The following is a 22,653-nucleotide window of genomic DNA, read 5'->3' as shown; positions in this document are numbered from 1 at the left end:
TAGAGAGTATTCCATCACACTCCTAACTTGTGCCTTGTAGATGGTGGAAAGGCTTCGGGGAATCAGGAAGTGAGTCACTCGCCGCAGAATACCCAGCCTCTGACCTGCTCTTGTCAGTCAGGCCCTGGGAGTCCTCAACATTGACTCTGGACCCCATGAAATCTCATGGCATCAGGTCAAACATGGGCAAGGAAACCTCCTGCTGATTACCACCTACCGCCCTCCCTCATCTGATGAATCAGTCCTCCTCCATGTTGAGCACCACTTGGAGGAAGCACTAAGGGTAGCAAGGGCACAGAATGTATTCTGGGTGAGGGACTTCAATGTCCATCACCAAGAGTTGCTCGGTAACACCACTACTGTTGGAGGCCAATCATCTCAGCCCCAGGACATTGCTGCAGGAGTTCCTCAGGGCTGTGTCCTATGCCCAATCATCTTCAGCTGCTTCATCAATGACCTTCCCTCCATCGTAAGGTCAGAAATGTGGATGTTCACTGATGATTGCACAGTGTTCAGATCCATTCGCAACCCCTCAGATAATGAAGCAGTCCGAGCCTGCATGCAGCAAGACCTGGACAACGTCCAGGCTTGGACTGATAAGTGGCAAGTAACATTCGCGCCAGACAAGTGCCAGGCAATGACTATCTCCAACAAGAGAGAGTCTAACCACCTCCCCTTGACATTCAACGGCATTACCATCGCCGAATCCCCCACCATCATGTACAGCATAAACACCAGCAAGGACCTTTTGGGCCAAATGGCCCGTTTCTGTGGTGTACATTCTATGTAATTCTATGGGAGGGCTAGGGTACACAAGAAACTTCTATATTCAGTAATTTGGGAGATAGTGTATTTACAATTATATTTCAATTCTGTGTAACCTACATGAATGTTAAAATATTGCATTACTGGAATTTTATTATAAAATTTAAAATGTGTACTTCTGCTTTCATTGACGGCTTGCTGGTCAGTACTTACAGTATGTAGATTCTTTCTTTGATGTTCTAGTTTTGAGTTAAGTGTGTTTGTCCTCTGTTTAATTAACAGTTGCACCGAGACCAATGCCGACGTCACAGACATGCGCAGTGAGGCCCAAACGTAAGTTCTGCAGAAATTCTTTAATGGCAAGATATTGGAGCACCCTTTCAAAAATGTATTGAATGGAGAGGTGTTTCAGTGAGGGAAGGAAGAAGCGGGAGGGGGGAAGTAACTGTACTAATTAGACATAGCATAATGGCAGTAGAAAAAAGGGACATAACTAACAGAAGGATGGAAACAGAATCCATATGGATTGAAATAAAAGATAAGAAGGGATTGATCACGCTAAAAGGGGTATATTACAGACCACCTAATAGTGGAAAGGAGGTGGAGGAAGAAATATGTAAGCAAATATGTGAAAATGAGTAAAGGGCATAGAATAATAATCATGCACGATTTTAACCATCCCCAAATAAACTGACAAGAGATAGGTAAAGGGGTACGGGGAATGGAGTTTTTACAATGTGTGCAGGACTCCTTTCTTACCCAGTATGTAAAAAGCCCAACAAGAGAGGAAGCATTGCTGGATCTAGTAATGGGAAATGAACCAGAATAGGTAAGAAAAGCAAGCATAGGGGAACAACTAGGCAATAGCGATCACAACATAATAAGGTTTAAGATAAAGATTGAGAAGGACATAAGTAAGACGAAGACCAAAGTAATAAATTGGAAAAAAGCTGATTTTAAGGGGATGAGAATGGAACTAGGGAAAATAAACTGGACAAATTTACTGACAAAAGAAATAGAACAGCAGTGAGAAACATTTAAAATGCTGATCAAAGAGTCCAGGAGAAATATATCCCACTAAAAAGCAAGAACAAACTAGCCAGTAATGACACACCATGGATAAATAAAGAAATAAGGGCAAAATTGAAACTAAAGAAAAAGGCAGATATTAGGTACATAGACAAAGGAGAGGATGACAAAAGGGAATACGAAGAGGTTAGGAAGGCAAAGAAAAACTACAAAATTAAATTACCAAGGAATATAAAAAGAAATAGTAAAGTATTCTACAGTCACATAAATAACAAAAGAAAAATCAGGATAGGGAAAGGACCACTAAGGGATACACACGATAAAATCACAGGTAATGACAGTGAAATAGCAGAAATATTAAATAATTTCTTTGCCTCAGTATTTACCAGGGAGACTAATATAGTGGACATGACATTAGAAGATGAGATCAAAAAAGATATAAAGACATTTAAGATAGAAAGGGGGGAGATAATTGATAAACTAATCAAATTTAGAGAGGATAAAACCCCTGGTCCGGATGGATTGCATCCGCGCATATTAAAAGAAGTCAGGGAGGTGATAGCAGAGGCACTATTACACTTGTCAGTGGCTCCAAAACTAGAGGTCATAAATATGAAATAGTCTCTAATAAATCCATTAGGGAATTCAGGAGAAACTTCTTTACCCAAAGAGTGGTAAGAATGTGGAACTCGCTACCACAAGGAGTAGTTGAGGCAAATAGCATAGATGCATTTAAGGGGAAATAAGCACATGAGGGAAAAAGGAATAGAAGGGTCTGCTGGAAGGGTTAGATGAAGTAGGGAGGGAGGAGGCTCGTGTGGAGCATAAACGTTGACAGAGACCAGTTGGGCCGAATGGCCTGTTTCTGTGCTGTAGTTTCGATGTAACTCGATGTAAACCTATCGAATCCCTTAATCATTTTAAACGCCTCAATTAGATCACACCCCTCAGCCTTCTAAACTCAAGGGAATACAAGCCAAGTTTATGCAACACTGCTCCCCAGTGGCAGAGAAGAGGGAGCTCGATGCTGATAGTGGGACACTGCTTCACTCCCTAGCTCTGTAGTACCTTAATGCACAGTAAACAAGATTCATTAAGAATTTTTCAAATTACTGGCTTTCCCAGGGTGTTGCTCATGGGTAATCTCAGGCCTTCAGCTATAGTTGTGATGTTCGGTTGGTTACCTAATCTGTCCATTTAAGGCCACTGCTCGAGTACTTGCTGTAGGAATCCAATGATTTCTCCTCATATGTGGTCAGTAAATTGCTCATAAATTTCAGGCTCCAGGTTACAACCCAGGATGAAATAGCTGGTGTTCTTTTTTTTCAAAAGAATGTATTCCATCAGTAATAAAATGTGACATCTGGAATATGACATCTAGAGTACGTATGATATATCACTCCTCCACTAAACCACCTTAAGTTGGTGCCTCCTGGTCTTTGAAAGTGAGAAGAATTGTTTTAAATAAGATATTTTGGAATTCATTAGATATGACATGATCTTGAACTGGTCCAGCACAGCTTGTTGAGATACTTACTGGCTCTTAAAGTATGGTCAGAGGAAAAGCTAAAGCAATAGACATATTTGTTCAGGATTGCATGGCCCTAGGGCTATCAGGAATTCCAAGCCTGGAATTTCCAATGCTGCTCATCCATTATTGCAGCATTAATCAGGGGGCCAGAAGCATAAAATGGATGAAAATTCCACCTCCGATCTCTGCCCACTTTGCACCCTTTTTCCAGTGGGCGAGACTAACGGTGGCACCCTCATCAAACAGTCATGTGCTTCATTTAAATATTAGTAAGGTGGGCGTATCCACCCTACATACAATTTCCTTCCATTTGGGCATGTAGGACGTCCAACTATTTAAAATGGATGTTCAGTGTTACGAGGGATAGTGAGTATACTGGAGCTCAGAGAACTTGTGCATTCTGGATTTTATTCACTCTACCAATGATGGCCGTGCCTTCAGCTGCCTAGGCCCAAATCTCTGGAATTCCCTCCCTAAACCTCTCTGCTTCTCTACCTCTCTCTCCCCCTTTCAGACACTTCTTAAAACCTACCTCTTTGACCAAGCTTTTGGTCACCTGTCCAAGTATCTCCTTATGTGGCTGGGTGTCAAATTTCGTTTCATAATCGCTCCTTTGAATCATCTTGGGACGTTTAACTGTGGAGGCTAAAGGCCTGATATAAATGCAAGTTGTTGTTGTTGTTGAAGGGACATAGACTATAAGACCATAAGAGATAGGAGCAGGAGTCGGCCATTCGTCCCCTCGAGCCTGCTCCGACATTCAATGAGATCATGGCTGATCTGATTTTTACCTCAACTCCACTTTCCCGCCTTCTCCCCATATCCTTTGACTCCCTTGCTGATCAAAAATTTGTCTAACTCAGCCTTGAATGTATTCAATGACTCAGCCTCCACAGCTTTTTGGGGTAAAGAATTCCAAAGATTCACGACCCTCTGGGAGAAGAAATTCCTCCTCATTTCCGTCTTATTCTGAGACCAAGCCCCCTAGTTTAGATTCCCCCATGAGGGGTAACATCCTCCCAGCATCTACCCTATCGAGTCCCCTCAGAATCTTGTATGTTTCAATAAGATCTCCTCTCATTCTTCTAAACTCCAATGAGTATAGGCCCAACCTGTTCAATCTTTCCTCATAAGACAACCCTTCCATACCCGCAATCAACCTAGTGAACCTTCTCTGAACTGCCTCCAATGCAAGTATGTCCTTCCTTAAATAAGGGCTCCAGAACTGTACTCAGTACTCCAGGTGTGGTCTCACCAGCACCCTGTACAGTTGTAGCACGACTTCCCTGCTTTTATACTCCATCCCCCTAGAAATAAAGGCCAATATTCCGTTTGCCTTCCGGATTACCTGCTGCACCTGTATGTTGACTTTTTGTGTTTCATGTACGAGGACACCCAGATCCCTCTGTACCGCATCATTTTGTAGCATTTCTCCATTCAAATAATATTTTACTTTTTTATTTTTCCTCCCAAAGTGGATGACTTCACATTTTCCCACATTATATTCCATCTGCCAAATTTTTGCCCATTCACTTAACCTGTCAATATCCCTTTGCAGACACTTTGCGCCCTCATCACAACTTGCTTTTCCACCTACCTTTGTATCATCAGCAAATTTGGCCACAAGACACTTTGTTCCTTCATCCAAGTCATTGATATATATTGTAAATGGTTGAGGCCCCAGCACTGATCACTGCGGCACCCCACTAGTTACAGATTGCCATTTTGAGAATGACCCTTTTATCCTGACTCTTTGTTTTCTGTTAGTTAGCCAATCCTCTATCCATGCCAGTATATTACCCCCAACACCATGAGCTCTTATCTTGTGCAGTAATCTTTTATGTGGCACCTTATCGAATGCCTTTTGGAAATCCAAATATACTGCATCCATTGGTTCCCCTTTATCCACCCTGCCCGTTACTTCCTCAAAAAACTCTAATAAATTTGTCAGATACGATTTCCCCTTCATAAAACCATATTGACTCTCCTTGATTGTATTATGAGTCTCCAAATGTCCTGTTACTACTGCCTTAATAATGGATTCTAGCATTTTCCCAATGACAGATGTTAGGCCAACTGGTCTATAGTTACCTGCTTTCTGTCTCACTCCCTTCTTGAATAGGGGTGTTACGTTTGCGGTTTTCCAATCCGCTGGGACCTTTCCAGAATCTAGTGAATTCTGGAAGATTACAACCAATGCATCCACTATCTCTGTAGCCACTTCCTTTAAGACCCTCGGATGCAAGCCATCAGGTCCAGGGGACTTGTCAGCCTTTAGACCCATTAGTTTACCTGGTACTTTTTCTCTAGTGATAGTGATTGTTTTTAGTTCCTCCCTCCCCTTTGCCCCTTGATTTTCTACTCTTATTGCTATGTTATTAGTGTCTTCTACTGTGAAGACAGATATAAAATATCTGTTCAATTCCTCTGCCATTTCCTTGTTTCCCATTATTATTTCCCCAGTCTCATCCACTAAGGTACCAATGTTTACTTTAGCTACCCTCTTCCTTTTTATATACTTGTAGAAGCTTTTACTGTCAGTTTTTATATTTCTTGCTAGTTTACTCTCATAATTTATTTTCTCCCTCTTTCTTATTCTTTTAGTCATCATTTACTGGTTTTTAAAGTTTTCCCAATCGTCGGGCTTACCAATAATCTTTGCCATGTTATATGCTTTTTCTTTTAACCTGATACCATCCTTTACTTCCTTAGTTAGCCATGGTTGGTTCACCCTTTTTGTGGAGTCTTTCCTCCTAACAGGGATATATTTTTGTTGCGAGTCATAAAATATCTTTTTAAATGTTTGCCACATAGTAATACAAAGATATTACTGATGGCTAAGCCGTTTCTTAAATGTTTTTCTTCCTTTATTTTGTTTTTCTTTCTCTCGCTGGCACTCGTGAACCTTTGTGTCAGTTGTTTTAAAATATTTATTTTTTTGGCCCCATTGTCAACAACAATAACTTGTATTTATATCACACCTTTAACGTACTAAAATGTCCCAAGGTGCTTAACAGGAGCGATTATCAAACAAAATTTGACACCCAGCCACATCAGGAGATATTAGGACAGGTGACCAAAAGCTTGGTCAAAGAGATAGATTGTAAGGAGCATCTTAAGAGGGGAGAGAGAGGTAGAGAAGTGGGGAGGTTTAGGGAGGGAATTCCAGAGCTTAGGGACTAGGCAGCTGAAGGCATGGCCGCCAATGGTGGGGCGATTAAAATTGGGGATGTGCAAATGGCCAGAATTGGAGGAGTGCAGAGATCTTGGAGGGTTGTAGAGCTGGAGGAGGTTACAGAGATAGCGAGGGGCAAGGCCATGGAGGAATTTGAAATCAAGCATGAGAATTTTAAAGGCATTCCCGGACCGGGAGTCAATGTAGGTCAGCGAGCACAGGGGTGATGGGCGAATGGGACTTGGTGCGAGTTAGGATGAGTTCACGTTTATGGAGGATAGAAGATGGGAGGCCAGCCAGGAGAGCTTTGGAACAGTCCAGTCTAGAGGTAACAAAGGCATGGATGAAGGTTTCAGCAGCAGATGAGCTGAGGCAGGGGCAGAGACGGTCAATATTACGGAGGTGGAAATAGGCGGTCTTGGTGATGGAGAGGATATGGTGCCGGAAGCTTATCTCAGGGTCAAATAGAACGCCACAGTTGTGAATGGTCTGGCTCAGCCTCAGACAGTGGCCAGGGAGAGGGATGGAGTCAGTGGCTAGGGAACAGAGTTTGTGGCGGGGACCGAAGACAATGGTTTCGGTCTTCCCAATATTTAGTTGGAGGAAATTTTTGCTCAACCAGTCGGACAAGCAGTGACAAATGAGAGACAGTGGAAGGGTTGAGAGAGGTAGTTGTAAGGTAGAGCTGGGTGTCATCAGGGTACATGTGGAATTTGATTCACAGCTAGCATTCGGATTGGCTGTACTTTGCCAAGATGCCACCAACTATTTATGCAGGCCCTGGCACGCACATCTGGCAGTGACCATGACGAGCTCTCTGGGTCAGCAGAAAAGATTTCCAAAAGTCTTGCAGAATGTTGTCCCCCTCTGTTGCATTTCCCTTCAATTGTCTCAATCCTTTAAATTTCACTAGCATGTAATTTTCCGGCTCCCACCACTATGTGCTTCTTGTACCTGCCTGAATCTGTACCTGAAACTATACTAATGAGGTACCTTGGAAAACTGGATACAAACAGCCAACTTGCACTTTCCAGAAACTGCCAGGAGCCATTCTGGTGTAAATTACACTAGTGCCAAAACATCTAGGCTGTGGTGCGCTAGCAAATTTACTGAGTGTAACTGCATGCCAGAAACAATGTGAATCTCCTTTAGGTTGTCCACATCACAGAATAATTATTTGTTCAACGAATATTATTTAATTTATGGCTCGTTGACCAACGTTGGCTCCCGATCTGGCAAAACTTCGATTTTAAAACTCTCTTCCTTGTTTCCTCGCCCCCTCCCTATCTCTGTAACCTCCTCCAGCCCTACAATCCTCCGAGATCTCGGTGCTCCTCCAATTCTGGCCTCTTGCACATCCCTGATTTTCATCGCTCCACCATTGGCGGCCGTGCTTTCAGCTGCCTAGGCCCTAAGCTCTGGAATTCCCTCCCTAAACCTCTCCGCCTCTCCCCATCTCTCTCCTCCTTTAAGACGTTCCTTAAAATCTACCTCTTTGAACAAGCTTTTGGTCACCAGTCCTAATATCTCCTTATGTGGCTCAGTGTCAAATTTTGTTTGATAATCCCTCTTGTGAAACGCCTTGGGATGTTTTACTACATTAAAGGTGTGATATAAATTCAAATTGTTGTTGTCTACCACTGTTCAATATTTACTGTACTTATATTTTCCAATGTTTTTTGTTTACTAACAGACAAACCAGCCCCCATTACTATTCCACCAGAATATTTACAGGAGCCATATTTGTCACGTAAGTCCTGGAAGTGAAGAAGTTGTTTAAATGAAAGATATTTAAGCTCTCTTTTGAAAAAGTAACGATTGGATTCCATCTCCCTCCCCTCCCCAATGTCTGTGAATGTATTTAGTCAGTTGGTGAGCTAATGTTTTCCTGCAAAATCTGTTTGTGCCGAGTTTTCTGATTCTAATTGGGACTGTGTTCACTGTGCTAGCATTGGGCTCAGTGACCCTAGATTTGGAGGGAGAAAAAAATCAGCCTGAGTTCTTATCCTTGATTTTGTCCGTGATACTGTGTGATTAACATGACATATCAAGGAACATCATCAGTCTGATGCCCCCTGCAGTCATGTAGCCTGTTGGTACTCATTATCAAGGCTTATTTATGAAAAGCGTCAATTTGGGTGCCAACTGGTGCCCATAGAACTGCAACAAGGAAAACTGTTGAGGGATGCAGGAAACTCATGAGAAAAAAAAATTGTGCTGTGCGGTTCATGCTTGACAGTTTTTCTGTTCTCTGTTTGCAGAAGAAGCAAGGGACAAGTACAATGCAATGATAGGTAAGTTCCAAAATGAGTAGGGTTGAAAAAAATTGGAAAAGGTAGTGATTTAAGGGGACGCCCAGTGTGAAGAGGCAATGGAGTGTTCAAAGGACTTTATCAGAGTATGGGCACAGATGGGATTAAAGCCTAAGTAACTTAGCTCAGCTGTTGGTATTCTTATTTTTGGATCAGAAGGTTGTAAGTTCAAGTCCCACTCTGTAATTTTAGTGCATGAATCCAGGCTGACATGCCAATGCAGTACTGAGCAAATACTGCTTTGTCAAAGTTGCCATTTTTGATGAAGTGTTAAACCAAAGCCTCATCTGCCTGTTCAGGTGGATGTAAAAGATCCCATGACACCATTTGAAGAAGAGTCGGGAATTCTCCCTGGTGTCCTGGCCAACATTTATCCCTCAACCAACATCACTAAAACAGATTAACTGGTCATCTGTCTCATTGTTGTTTTTGGGACCTTGCTGTGTGCAAATTGGCTGCTGCATTTGCTTATATAATAGTGACTACACTTCAAAAATACTTGATTGGCTATGAAACACTTTGGGATGTCCAATTCAGGTGGAAATTGAAGATCACACTGGGGATCAGTCAGCATCTGTAAAAGGAAAAGCTAAAGTGCCTAACCCTTTATTTGGTGCTTGGGGTGTGTACCCTTCTTTCGATCTAATGAAGGGTACACACCTCAAATGTCACAGCTTGGCTTTTCTTTTTTACAGATGCTGACTAACCTGTGGTTTATTTCCAACATTACCTGTTTTTAGTTTAGATTTGCAGCATTTGCAGTAGTTTTCCATTTTAGTTCAAAGGTCCCATAGCATATTTGAAAAGCACTAAGTTCTCTTGGTGCCTTGCCAATGTTCTTCCCGCAATCACATCAATCAAAAGCAGATGAACTGATCATTCATTTAATGACTGTTTGCAGGACCTTGATGTTGCAAAATGGTTGTTGCGTTTGCCCACCTAACAACAGTAATTCATTGTACGCAAAGTACGTACCACCCTCATCAACCCTCTCCGGTACTTCATTTCTGCGCAGTCTTTCCTTGATTTCTGCACAGTCTTTAATATAGTTGAACACTCCCATCCTCCTCCATTGTCTTTCCTCCGAGGGCCACCTCCGCAGCACTACCTTTCTGTGATTTACCCTCCCGCAACCATAAGGCCACTTCCAGTATTCCTTTAAGTTCCATCCTGGGCTCCCTCCTATTTTTTCTCTATAAGCTGCCTTTTGCCAACCTAACAAATAAACCTGGGGGTCAGCCACCAGAAAAAATGTGAATTTCTCTTGGGTTGCGCACATCCTCTTGTACTGTTCAGCATTTACTGTACTTAGATTTACTTTTGATGTAGTTTTGTACTATTTGCTTGTATTGTCTCTTGATTAATAGGGAGACAGCGCCTGCATTTTGATTTCACTGAAATCCAGACACCAGAGCGAGTGCAGCAGCTATGGAAATTATTGGACAAACAGACGAAACAACAGGAAATGCATGCGAAACAACAGGAAAGGCGGGTGAAAGAATCGGATAAACTGCAAGAACTACGATACAAACACGAATTGATGCTTCATCAACACCAAGTGAAAATGACAGAACTGAAAAAGGCAATGAAATGCTCAGAAACGCCACCGGAACAAAAACAGCGAATTGCAAAGCAACTGAAGTTAATGCATGGGCAGCAGCAGGAAATAAAACAACAACTGATGATGATATTGGAACAACTAGTGAAGTATGCAGATGAAGAAGAAGCAAAGCAGAAAATGATACAACAGCACCAGCAAGAGGCACAAGCTACATGTAAGTTATGAAAGTTAAGAAGTCCTTTAGAGTTATTTGAACTCTCTTTTGGCAATGGGGACAATGCGGCTCTTGCCGATGGCAGTGAATAGCTGAGCCATGCAGACCTGAGAGGTCCCAGGTTTGATCATGTCCTGTGCACTCTTGGCTGGGCTCGCCAGGGCCACAGTACAAGCCCTGCAATTGGCCTCAGAGCCATTAAAGCAGTTGCAGACGCAATGCCGAAATAGCTTCAGGAACAAAGAGCTGGGGTGGCAGGGAAGGAAATCCAGTTACATCGAGTTACATCGAAACTACAGCACAGAAACAGGCCATTCAGCCCAACTGGTCAATGCTAGCGTTTATGCTCCACACGAGCCTCCTCCCTCCCCACTTCATCTAATGCTATCAGCATATCCTTCTATGTCTTTTTCCCTCATGTGCTTATCTTAAATGGTCTATGCTATTTGCCTCAACTACTCCTTGTAGTAGCGTGTCCCATATTCTTACCAACCTTTGAGTAAAGAAGTTTTTCCTGAATTCCCTGTTAGATTTATTAGCAACTATTTATATTTATGACCTCTAGTTTTGGACTCCCCCACAAGTGGAAACATTTTCTCTACATCTACCCTATCAAACCCTTTCATTATCTTAAAGACCTCTATCAGGTCACCCCTCAGCCTTCCCTTTTCTAGAGAGAAGAGCCCCAGCCTGTTCAGCTTTTCCTGATAAGTATATCCTCTCAGTATCATCCTTGTGAATCTTTTTTGCACCTTCTCCAATGCATCTATATTCTTTCTATAATATGGAGACCAGAGATGTTCTCAATACTCCAAGTGTGGTCTAAGGTTCTATACATGTTTAACATAACTTCTTTGCTTTTCAATTCTATCCCTCTAGAAATGAACCCCAGTGCTTGATTTGCCTTTTTTATGGCCTTATTACCCTGTGTCGCTACTTTTACTGATTTGTGTATCTGTACCCCTTTGCTCCTCAATCCCTTTTAGACTCTTATCATCCAGGTAGTATGTGGCCTCCTTATTCTTCCTACCAAAATCCACTACCTCACACTTATTTATATTGAAATTTATTTGCCAATTACACGTCCATTCTGCAAGTTTATTATTGTCCTCTTGCATTTTGACACATTCTTCCTTTATATTAACTACACTCCCAATTTGGTGTCGTCTGCAAATTTTGAAATTGTGCTTCCAATTCCCGAATCCAATTCATTAATGTAAATTGTGAACAACAGAGGTCCCAGCACCGATCCCTGTAGAACACCACTTCCCGCCTTTTGCCAGTCTGAGTAGCTACCCTTAGCCCCTACTCTCTGTTTTCTGTTTTGAAGCCAACTTGCTATCCATTCTGCTACGGGCCCCCTGACTCCACATACTCTGACCTTAGTCATAAGTCGACAGAGTGGTACCTTATCGAGGGCCTTTTGAAAATCCAAATATATTACATCTACACATTACTCTTGAATACCTTTTCTGTTACTTCTTCAAAGAATTCAATAAGGTTGGTCAAACATGAGGGTTCCTACTCCTGATCATGATCTGGAGACCACTGTTGGAAGTACATGTGTATACATTGGAAGAACAGGATCAGGCATAGCTGTGTTTCCCCTGTACTACCCCTAACACACAGTGAAATAGCTTATAGGCACTCAGTGTGGACCCTCACAAATGCATAAAGGTCACTTGGGCAAGGTATCGGATGGAGGCTAGAAGTTGTGGAACTATACCACACAAAGTGCCTACATCTCCAGGAGGGTTTGTGCAGGGGAGAAAATTGGCAAGAAAAAGATAATGATTTAAGGGTGGCTCAATATGTTGGGGCAACGGATGGTTCAAAGGATTGTATAGAGTGTTGGTACAAGCTGCAGTTCTCCACATTAATGTCAAAACTGGAAATGACAAATGCACAGTATCTGACAGGGAGAGACAGGCCAATGTTTATGGTGGGACTCTTAAGAGTGTTAAAGGCCTGGACACAGGTTGCACACTCTCCACTTCAGCATGGCATGGTCCCATGGCATCATCCCATGCAATGGTCCCACGTCATGATCCCATGCCGTCTGCTGAGGAGCTTCAGTAAGTGGCATTTTGGACATTTTATTGCTTAAAAGTGGATCTTTGATTTCAACTTGGAGCCCTGCTCTCCTTTGAAGGTGCTATTGTTGTAGCCTGGCAGAGTCAGAAAAATAAATATATTACTCTAGAAATTCCTCCTCTGCAGGCTGCAGAATTCTGGTAGTGTCACGGCGGGGTGGAGCAATTTGGGTCTGAACCTGGATCTGCTGGGTTTCCCGAGGGTAGGAGATGCTTTGCTATTGGGAACCATAGTTGAATCGTAGAATCATAGAATCATAGAAAGGTTAAAGCATGGAAGGAGGCCATTTGGCCCATCGAGTCCATGCCGGCTCTATGCAAGAGCAATCCAGCTAGTCCCACTCCCCGCCCTATCCCTGTAGCTCTGCAAATTTTTTGCTTTCAATTTCTTATCCAGTTCCCTTTTGAAGGCCATGATTGAATCTGCCTCCACCACCCCCTCGGGCAGTGCATTCCAGATCATAACCACTCACTGAGTAAAAAAGTTTTTTCTCATGTCATCTTTGGCTCTTTTCCCAATCACCTTAAATCTATGTCCTTTGGTTCTTGACCTTTCCACCAATGGGAACAGTTTCTCTCTATCTACTCTGTCTAGACCCTTCACGATTTTGAATACCTCTATCAAATCTCCTCTCAACCTCCTCTGTTCCAAGGAGAACAACCCCAGCTTCTCCAGTCTATCCATGTAACTAAAGTCCCTCATCCCTGGAATCATTCTAGTAAATCTCTTCTGCACCCTCTCTAAGGCCTTCACATCTTTCCTGAAGTGCGGTGCCCAGAACTGGACACAATACTCCAGCTGTGGCCGAACCAATGTTTTATAAAGGTTCATCCTGACTTCCTTGCTTTTGTACTCTATGCCTCTATTTATAAAGCCCAGGATCTCATATGCTTTTTTAACCGCTTTCTCAACCTGCCCTGATACCTTCAATAATTTGTGCACATATACCCCCAGATCTCTCTGTTCCTGTACCCTTTTTCGAGTTGTGCCCTCTAGTTTATATTGCCTCTCCTCATTCTTACTACCGAAACGGATCAGCTCACATTTCTCTGCTTTAAATTTCATCTTCCACGTGTCCGCCCATGCCACCAGCCTGGTCTATGTCCTCTTGAAGTCTATCACTATCCTCCTCACTGTTCACTACACTTCCAAGTTTTGTATCATCTGCATATTTTGAAATTGTGCCCTGTACACCCAAGTCCAAGTCATTAATATATATCAAGAAAAGCAGTGGTCCCAGCACCGACCCCTGGGGAACACCACTGTACACCTCCCTCCAGTCCGAAAAACAACCGTTCACCACTACTCTCTGTTTCCTGTTGCTCAGCCAATTCTGTGTCCACGCTGCTACTGCCCCTTTTATTCCATGGGCTTCAATTAGGATGACAAGCCTATTATGCGGCATTTTATCAAACGCCTTTTGAAAGTCCATATACACCACATCAACTGCATTGCACTCATCGACCCTCCCTGTTACCTCATCAAAAAACTCTATCAAGTTATTTAAACACAATTTGCCTTTAACAAATCCATGATGGCTTTCCCTAATCAATCTACACTTATCCAAGTGACTGTTAATTTTGTCCCGGATTATCGTTTTTAAAGGTTTCCCGCCATCGAGGTTAAACTGACCGACCTATAGTTGCTGGGTTCATCCTTACACCCTTTTTTGAACAAGGGTGCAACATTTACAATTCTCTAGTCCTCTGGCCCCACCCCCGCATCTATGGATGTTTGGAAAAATATGGCCAGTACGTCCGCAATTTCCACCCTTACTTCCCTCTGCAACCTAGGATGCATCCCATCCGGACTGGGTGACTTATCTACTTCAAGTACCGCTGGCCTTTCTAGTACCTCCTTTTTATCAATTTTTAGCCCATCCAGCATCTCAACTACATCTTCCTTTACTGAGACTCTGGCAGCATCTTCTTCCTTGGTAAAGACAGATGCAAAATACTCATTTAGTACCTCGACCATCCCCTGTACCTCCATGAGTAGATCTCCTTTTTAGTCCCTCATCGGCCCCACCCCTCCTCTTACTACCCGTTTATTATTTATAAACCCATAGAAGACTTTTGGATTCCCTTTTATGTTGGCTGCCAGTCTATTCTCATACTCTCTCTTTGCCCCTCTTGTTTCCTTTTTCAATTGGCCTCTGAACTTTCTATTTAGCCTTATTCTCACTTGTGTTATCAACCTGATATCTGCCATATGGCCCTTTTTTCTGCTGCATCTTACTCTCTATCTCTTTTGTCATCCAGGGAGCTCTGGCTTTAGTTGCCCTACCTTTCTCCCTCGTGGTAATGTACCTAGACTGTACCCGAACCATTTCCTCCATAAAGGCCGTCCACTGTTCAATTTTACCTGCCAATCTTTGATTCCAATTTACCCGGGCCAGATCTGTCCTCATCCCACCAAATTGGCCCTCCTCCAATTGAGTATTTTTACTTTAGAGTGGTCCATGTCCTTTTCCATAGCTATTCTAAACCTTATGATACTATGATCTCTGTTCCCTAAATGTTCCCCCACTGACACTTACTCCACTTGGCCCGCCTCATTCCCCAAAACCAAAAAGGCCAAAAGCCATGATACTTTACCCAAGTTGCCAAGAGGAGAAATGGTAAGAATCAACCGCATGTATAGGCCAAACCAGGTAGGGTCCCTTCGTTAAAAGGCATTAGTGAACCAGTTGGATTTTAAAATGATAATCCAATTAGCGTTAAATCACAAATTCGGTTTCATCCCATGCCATGGTGAGACTTAAGCTTATTATCACTGGGGTGCTAGACTCGTACCCTAAACACAACACTACTCCACTCGTGCTCAGAAAGTAATTGTTAGGTATTGCCAAACTTGGGTTTTCTAAGCCTGTAGCTTGTAGGGAGGAGGGAAGATTGCGGGGATTAAGTATTTCCACAGTTTTAGGGTTCTGGGAAAGAATGAGCTGAATAGATGAGGGTGCATTGAGTCTGGCTTTAAATACACTGAAGATGCAGGAGGAAGAAAAGGATGTAGTGTGGTGCAGAGGAAGACTAAACATATAGATAAACAGATCAATAGTAGAGTGGAGGGCGGGAGGAGAGAGAGAATTCAGAGACTAAAAGATAGAGAAGAATTGCCTGTCAGATGACAAGCAATTTTTTGAGCTCAAACAGGTGCCGGCAGACCCTCCCCAAATATGGGAATGGTATTCCACCGATTGAGCTTTCATTGAGTTGCTGAGGAGAAAAGAACAGTTTGTGGCACAAAAGAAAACGAATGAGATGAAGGTGTTCAGTATTTTTCAAAATCATGAGGGATTTTGATAGAGTAGATTGGGAGAAACTGCTTCCAGTGGCATAAGAGTCGCTAACCAAAGGACACAGATTTAAGATAATTGGTAAAAGAACCAGAGGCGACATGAGGAAACATTGTTTACACAATATCTCCACTTCAGCCTCACCGCGATCTCCCGCACTGTGATCTCCCCAACCGCAATCACCCTCCCCCTCCCCCGATGATCTCCACTTCAGCACCCCGCCATCTCCCACCGCGATCTCCCCCACCCCGATCTCCACTTCAGCCCCCTGCGATCTCCCCCCCGCGATCTCCCCCCCCGCGATCTCCCCCCCCGCGATCTCCCCCCCGCGATCTCCCCCCCGCGATCCACCCCCGGCGATCTCACCTGTGACCTCCCCCCGGCGATCTCCCCACCGCGATCTCTCCCCCGCGATCTCTCCCCCGCGATCTACCCCTGCGATCACCCCCCGCGATCTCCACTTCAGCCCCCTGCGATCTCCCCCACCGCGATCTCCCCACCGCGATCTCCACTTCAGCCCCCTGCGATCTCCCCCACCGCGATCTCCCCGCCGCGATCTCCCCCCCGCGATCTCCACTTCAGCCCCCTGCGATCTCCCACACCGCGATCTCCCCCTCGCGATCTCCACTTCAGGCCCCCACAATCTCCACTTCAGCCCCCTGCGATCTCCCACACCGCGATCTCCCCCTCGCGATCTCCACTTCAGGCCCCCACGATCTCCACTTCAGCCCCCTGCGATCTCCCCCACCGCGATCTCCCCACCGCGATCTCCACTTCAGCCCCCTGCGATCTCCCCCACTGCGATCTCCCCCTCACGATCTCCCCCTGCGATCTCTCATCCGTGATCTCCAGTTCAGCCCCCTGCGATCTCCCCCACCGCGATCTCCCCCACCGTGATCTCCCCCCCTACGATCTCCACTTCAGGCCCCCGCGATCTCCACTTCAGCCCTCCGCGATCTCCCCCACCGCGATCTCCCCCCGCGATCTCCACTTCAGGCCCCCGCGATTTCCCCACCGCGATCTCCACTTCAGGCCCCCGCGATCTCCCCCCCGCGATCTCCACTTCAGGCCCCCGCGATCTCCCCCCCGCGATCTCCACTTCAGCCCCCTGCGATCTCCCCCACTGCGATCTCCCCCACCGCGATCTTCCCCCCGCAATCTCCACTTCAGCCCCATGCGATCTCCCCCACCGCGATCTCCCCACCACGATCTCCACTTCAGGCCCCCGCGATCTTCACTTCACCCCCTGCGATCTCCCCCACCCCCATGATATCCACTTCAGCCCCCTGCGATCTCCCCCCCGCGATCTCCCCCCCGCGATCTCCCCCCCGCAATCTCACCACCATGATCTCCCCCGCCGCAATCTCCCCCCCGCGATCTCCTCCCGCTATCTCCCCCCACGATCTCCTCCCCACGATCTCCGCTTCAGCTCCCCCGCGATCTCCCCCACCGTGATTTCTCCCCCCCCCCCATAATCTCCACTTCAGCCCCCCATGAACTCCCTCACCGCAATCTTCCCCCGCGATCTCCCCCTGGCCGTAACCTTCCCCACCACAATCTCCCCCCTCCACGATCTCCACTGCAGCCCCTCGCGATCTCTCCCCCGCGATCTCCCCCCGCGATCTCCTCCCCACGATCTCCACTTCAGCCCCCTGCGATCCCCCCACAGCAATCATTCCCCCACGATCTCACCCCCGTGATCTCCCCTGCCGCGATCTCCCCCCAGCGAACTCCCCCCCGTGAACTCCCCCCGCGATCTCCTCCCCCGTAATCTTCCCCACCGCTATCTCCACTGCAGCCCCCCGCGATCTCTCCACTGCGACCTCCCCCCGTGATATCACCCCCATGATCTCACTCCCGTGATCTCCCCAACTGCGATCTCACCCCTGCAATCTTCCCCCCCATGATCTCCTCCCCACGATCTCCACTTCAACCCCCTGCGATCTCCCCCACTGTGATCTCCCCCCTGCGATCTCCACCCCCGTGATCTCCACTTCAGCCGCCTGCGCTTTCCCCCTCTGCCATCTCCCCGCCGTGATCTCCACTTCAGCCCCCCACAATCTCCCCCCCGCGATCTCCTTCCTGCAATCTCCGCCCCCCCCCCGGTGATCTCCACTTCAGCCCCCTGCAATCTTTTTTTTTATTCGTTCATGGGATGTGGGCGTTGCTGGCGAGGCCGGCATTTATTGCCCATCCCTAATTGCCCTTGAAAAGGTGGTGGTGAGCCGCCTTCTTGAATCGCTGCAGTCCGTGTGGTGAAGGTTCTCCCACAGTGTTGTTAGGAAGGGAGTTCCAGGATTTTGACCCAGTGACGATGAAGGAACAGCGATATATTTCCAAGTCGGAATGGTGTGTGACTTGGAGGGGAATGTGCAGGTGGTGTTGTTTCCATGTGCCTGCTGCCCTTGTCCTTCTAGGTAGTAGAGGTCGCAATCTCCCTCCTGCGATCTCCTTCCTGCAATCTCCCCCCCGGTGATCTCCACTTCAGCCCCCTGCGATCTCCACTTCAGCACCCCCCGCGAACTCTTATATACTCAGGGGCCGTCGTATTCGGCAGCACCTCCGCATTCCCCACTACAACCCCCTCCTGCTCCCTCCCCGTAAATATCAGGGTCTATGATTCTATGATTCAACATGAGGTTAAAAACTGTGAATGTGCTGCCAATGCTACTGTGTGGCTGCCAAAAGGAATTTGATCTTTCTCTGCAAGGGAAATGTCAGTAGTCACGTCACTAGACAAAGACGAGTCAACGTTATTGTACTTGAGTTTTGTTACCATTCAGTATTTAGCTTATTTTGATCTCCAAGTAACTTCAATTATCTATTTAATGGCAGGTTTAAAACCGGACACTCGGATGGCCGGAGATGAAGAGCTTCCCACTGGATTTGTACTTCAACCTCCGCCACTAGGAAAGAGATTAAAAAGATGTAAGTTCTGAAATGTCAGTCAGCTTGGATCAGTCGGTAATCCTCTTGCTCCTAGATCAGCAGGTTGTGGGCTCTGCATCAGGAGTTTTGGCTCATAATCTAAGTTTGACACTTCAACGCCAAAACAGAGGGAGTTGCTGCATTTTTCAAGCTTCTGTCCTTTATATCAGAGATTAACCTGAGGTCTTGACTACCTACTCGTGGTTCAGCTGGATTCCTTTTTAGTTATTTGTTCCCAGGATGCAGGTAATGCCGGCAAAGCCGTATTTATGTTGCCCATTGCTAGTTGCCCATAGAAGGTGATGGTGGGCCTTGCTCTTAACCAACTTCAGACCTCGTCCCACGATGATATTAGGTATGGAATTCCAAGTTTTTGACCCAGCAAAGATAAAGGAATGGCAATATATGTCCAAGTCAGGCTGGTGCGTGACTTTGAGGGGAATATGGAGGTGATGATATTTCCATGTTCTTCCTGCTCTTGTCATAAGAACAAAAGAAATAGGAGCAGGAATGGGTCATTCGGCCCCTCGAGCCTGCTCCGCCACTCAATAAGATCATGGCTGATCTTCGACCTCAACTCCATTTTCCTGCCTGATCCCCATATCCCTTGATTCCCCTAGAGTCCAAAAATCTATTGAGCTCAATCTTGAATATACTCAATGGCTGAGCATCCACAACCCTCTGGGGTAGAGAATTCCAAAGATTCACGGACTTCTGAATGAAGAGATTCCTCCTCATCGCACTCCTAAATGTCCGACCCCTTATCCTGAGACTATTTCCCCTAGTTCTAGACTCTCCAGCCAGGGGAAACATCCTCTCAGCATCTACCCTAACAAGCCCTCTTAGAATCTTATATGTTTCAATGAGATCACCTCTCATTCTTCTAAACTGCAGAGAGTAAAGGCCCATTATCCTCAACCTCTCCTCATAGGACAACTCTCTCATCCCAGGAATCAATCTAATGAACCTTCGTTGCATCACCTCCAAGGCAAGTACATCCTTCCTTAGGTAAGGAGACCAAAAATGCACACAACATGCCAGGTGTGATAACACCAAAGCCCTGTACAATTGTAGCAAGACTTCCTTACTCTTGTACTCCAACCCCTTTGCAATAAAGACTAACATACTATTTGCCTTCCTAATTGCTTGCTGTATTCCATTTTTCTATTTTCCCTACCAAAGTGATTAACCTCACATAAGATTAGGGCTCATGGGATTGGAAGTATTATATTAGCATGGATTGAGGATTGGTTAATGGACAGAAAACAGAGAGTAGGAAAAACGGGACATTTTCAGGTTGGCAGCTTGTAACTAGTGGAGTGCCGCAGCAGGGATCAGTGCTTGGGCCTCAGCTATTTACAATCTATATTAATGACTTGGATGTTGGGACCGAGTGTAATGTATCCAAGTTTTCTGACAATACAAAACTAGGTGGAAAAGTAAGCTGTGATGAGGACGCAAAGACTCTGCAAAGGGATATCGACAGATTAAGTGAGTGGGCAAGAAGGTGGCAGATGGTACAATGTGGGGAAATGTGCGGTTATTCACTTTGGTAGGAAGAACAGAAAAACAGAATATTTTTTAAATGGTGAGAAACTATTAAATGTTGGTGTCCAGAGGGATTTGGGTGTACTTGTACACAAAACACAGAAAGTTAACATGCAGGTACAGCAAGCAATGAGCTTGATTTACAATGGTGGCGGGTTGGCAGCGGGGGAGGGTTAAGGTTCACGTGGCAAACCCGCATGAACAAAACTTACTGTTTCCAACGCGATCGCATGTTGATTGATAGTGATTAACATCCTCTCCGGGTTTCAGGCCCGGCAGCTGGCCTGATTGACAGGTTGGCTGCCGTCAGGATCTGCAACACAAGGTGGGGGGAGAGAAAGAGAGAGAGCGAGACGTCATCCGGCGCTGGAACAGAAGATCGGAGGGGGTGGGGGAGAGTGGAAGATCAGGGGGTAGAATGGAAGATCGGGGGGGGGGGTGAATGGAAGATCGGGAGGGAGAATGGAAGATCAGGGGGGAGAGGGGAAGATTGGGGGGGCGGGAGAAGGGAAGATCGGGGTGGGAGGGGGAAGATCGGGGTGGGGGTAGAGGGGGAGATTTCCACGATTTTCGGAGCCCTCCCCCACTCCCATCGCACCCGCAATTGCCTCCTAAAATCATGCCCAATGTGTATGTTGGTATGTTGGTCATTATTGCAAGGAGGTTGGAGTACAAAAGTAAGGGGAATGAGGTGGGCCAAGTGGAGTAAGTATCAGTGGGGGAACATTTAGGGAACAGCGATCATAGTATCATAAGGTTTAGAATAGCGATGTAAAAGGACACGGACTACTCTAAAGTAAAAATACTCAATTGGAGGAGGGTCAATTTCAGTGGGATGAGAACAGATCTGGCCCGGGTAAATTGGAATCAAAGATTGGCACGCAAAACTATAATCGAACAATGGGCGGCCTTTAAAGAGGAGATGGTTCGGGTACAGTCTAGGTACATTCCCACAAGGGAGAAAAAAGTAGGGCAACTAAAGCCAGAGCTCCCTGGATGACATAAGAGATAGAGAGTAAGATGAAGCAGAAAAAAGAGGCGTATGACAGATGTCGGGTTGATAACACAAGTGAAGGCTGAATAAGGCTGAACATAGAAAGTTCAGAGGGGAAGTGAAAAAGGAAATAAGAGGGGCAAAGAGAGAGTATGAGAATAGACTGATGGACAACATAAAAGGGAATCCAAAAGTCTTCTATAGGTATGTAAATAGTAAACACGTAGTAAGAGGAGGAGTGGAGCCGATTAGGGACTAAAAAGGTGATTTACTCATGGAGGCAGAGGGCATGGCCGAGGTACTAAATGAGTACTTTGCATCTGTCTTTACCAAGGAAGAAGATGCTGCCAGTAAAGGAAGATGTAATTGAGACACTGGATGGGCTAAAAATTGATAAAAAGGAGGTACTAGAGTAGATAAGTCACCCGGTCTGGATGGGATGCACAATAGTTTGCTGAGGGAAGTAAGGGTGGAAATTGTGGAGGTACTGGCCATAATCTTCCAAACATCTGTAGATACAGGGGTGGTGCCAGAGGACTGGAGAATTGCAAATGTTACACCCTTGTTCAAAAAAGAGTGTAAGGATAAACCCAGCAACTATAGGCTAATCAGTTTAACCTCGGTGGCGGGAAACCTTTAGAAACAATAAACTGGGACAGAATTAACAGTCACTTGGACGAGTGTGGATTGATTAGGGAAAGCCAGCATGGATTTGTTAAAGGCAAATCGTGTTTAACTAACTTGATAGTTTTTTGATGAGGTAACAGAGAGGGTAGATGAGGGCAATGCAGTTGATGTGGTGTATATGGATTTTCAAAAGTCTTTTGATAAAGTGCCGCATAATAGACTTGTCATCAAGATTGAAGCCCGTGGACTAAAAGAGGCAGTAGCAGCATGGATACAAAATTGGCTAAGTAACAGGAAACAAAGATTAGTGGTGAACGGTTGTTTTTCGGACTAGAGGGAGGTGAACAGTGGTGTTCCCCAGGGGTCAGTACTAGGACCACTGCTTTTCTTGATATATATTAATGTCTTGGACTCAGGTGTACAGGGCACAATTTCAAAATATGCAGATGACACAAAATTTGGAAGTGTAGTGAACAGTGAGGAGGATAGTGATAGACTTCAAGAGAATATAGACAGACTGATGGACACGTGGCAGATGAAATTTAAAGCAGAAAAATGCGAGGTGATACATTTTGGT

General features: G+C 45.3%; 1 protein-coding gene across 1 annotated transcript in view; it reads left to right on the top strand.

Moving 5' to 3' along the window:
* The first annotated feature begins 7,305 nt into the window (after positions 1 to 7,305).
* The window catches only part of LOC137332540 (golgin subfamily A member 6-like protein 26), a 74,189-nt gene continuing 58,841 nt past the window's right edge, over positions 7,306 to 22,653 (top strand). Inside the window, exons 1-5 of the mRNA XM_067996452.1 lie at positions 7,306 to 7,321; positions 8,194 to 8,250; positions 8,762 to 8,794; positions 10,180 to 10,587; positions 18,815 to 18,907. Coding sequence (XP_067852553.1) covers positions 7,306 to 7,321; positions 8,194 to 8,250; positions 8,762 to 8,794; positions 10,180 to 10,587; positions 18,815 to 18,907 — 607 coding nt within the window. The remainder of the gene's footprint in view (positions 7,322 to 8,193; positions 8,251 to 8,761; positions 8,795 to 10,179; positions 10,588 to 18,814; positions 18,908 to 22,653) is intronic.

Source organism: Heptranchias perlo, chromosome 2 (genome assembly GCF_035084215.1).
Source record: "Heptranchias perlo isolate sHepPer1 chromosome 2, sHepPer1.hap1, whole genome shotgun sequence".
Taxonomy (NCBI): Eukaryota; Metazoa; Chordata; class Chondrichthyes; order Hexanchiformes; family Hexanchidae; genus Heptranchias; species Heptranchias perlo.
The sequence above is the reverse complement of the archived record's forward strand: the minus strand, read 5'-3'. Positions and strand labels throughout refer to the sequence as shown.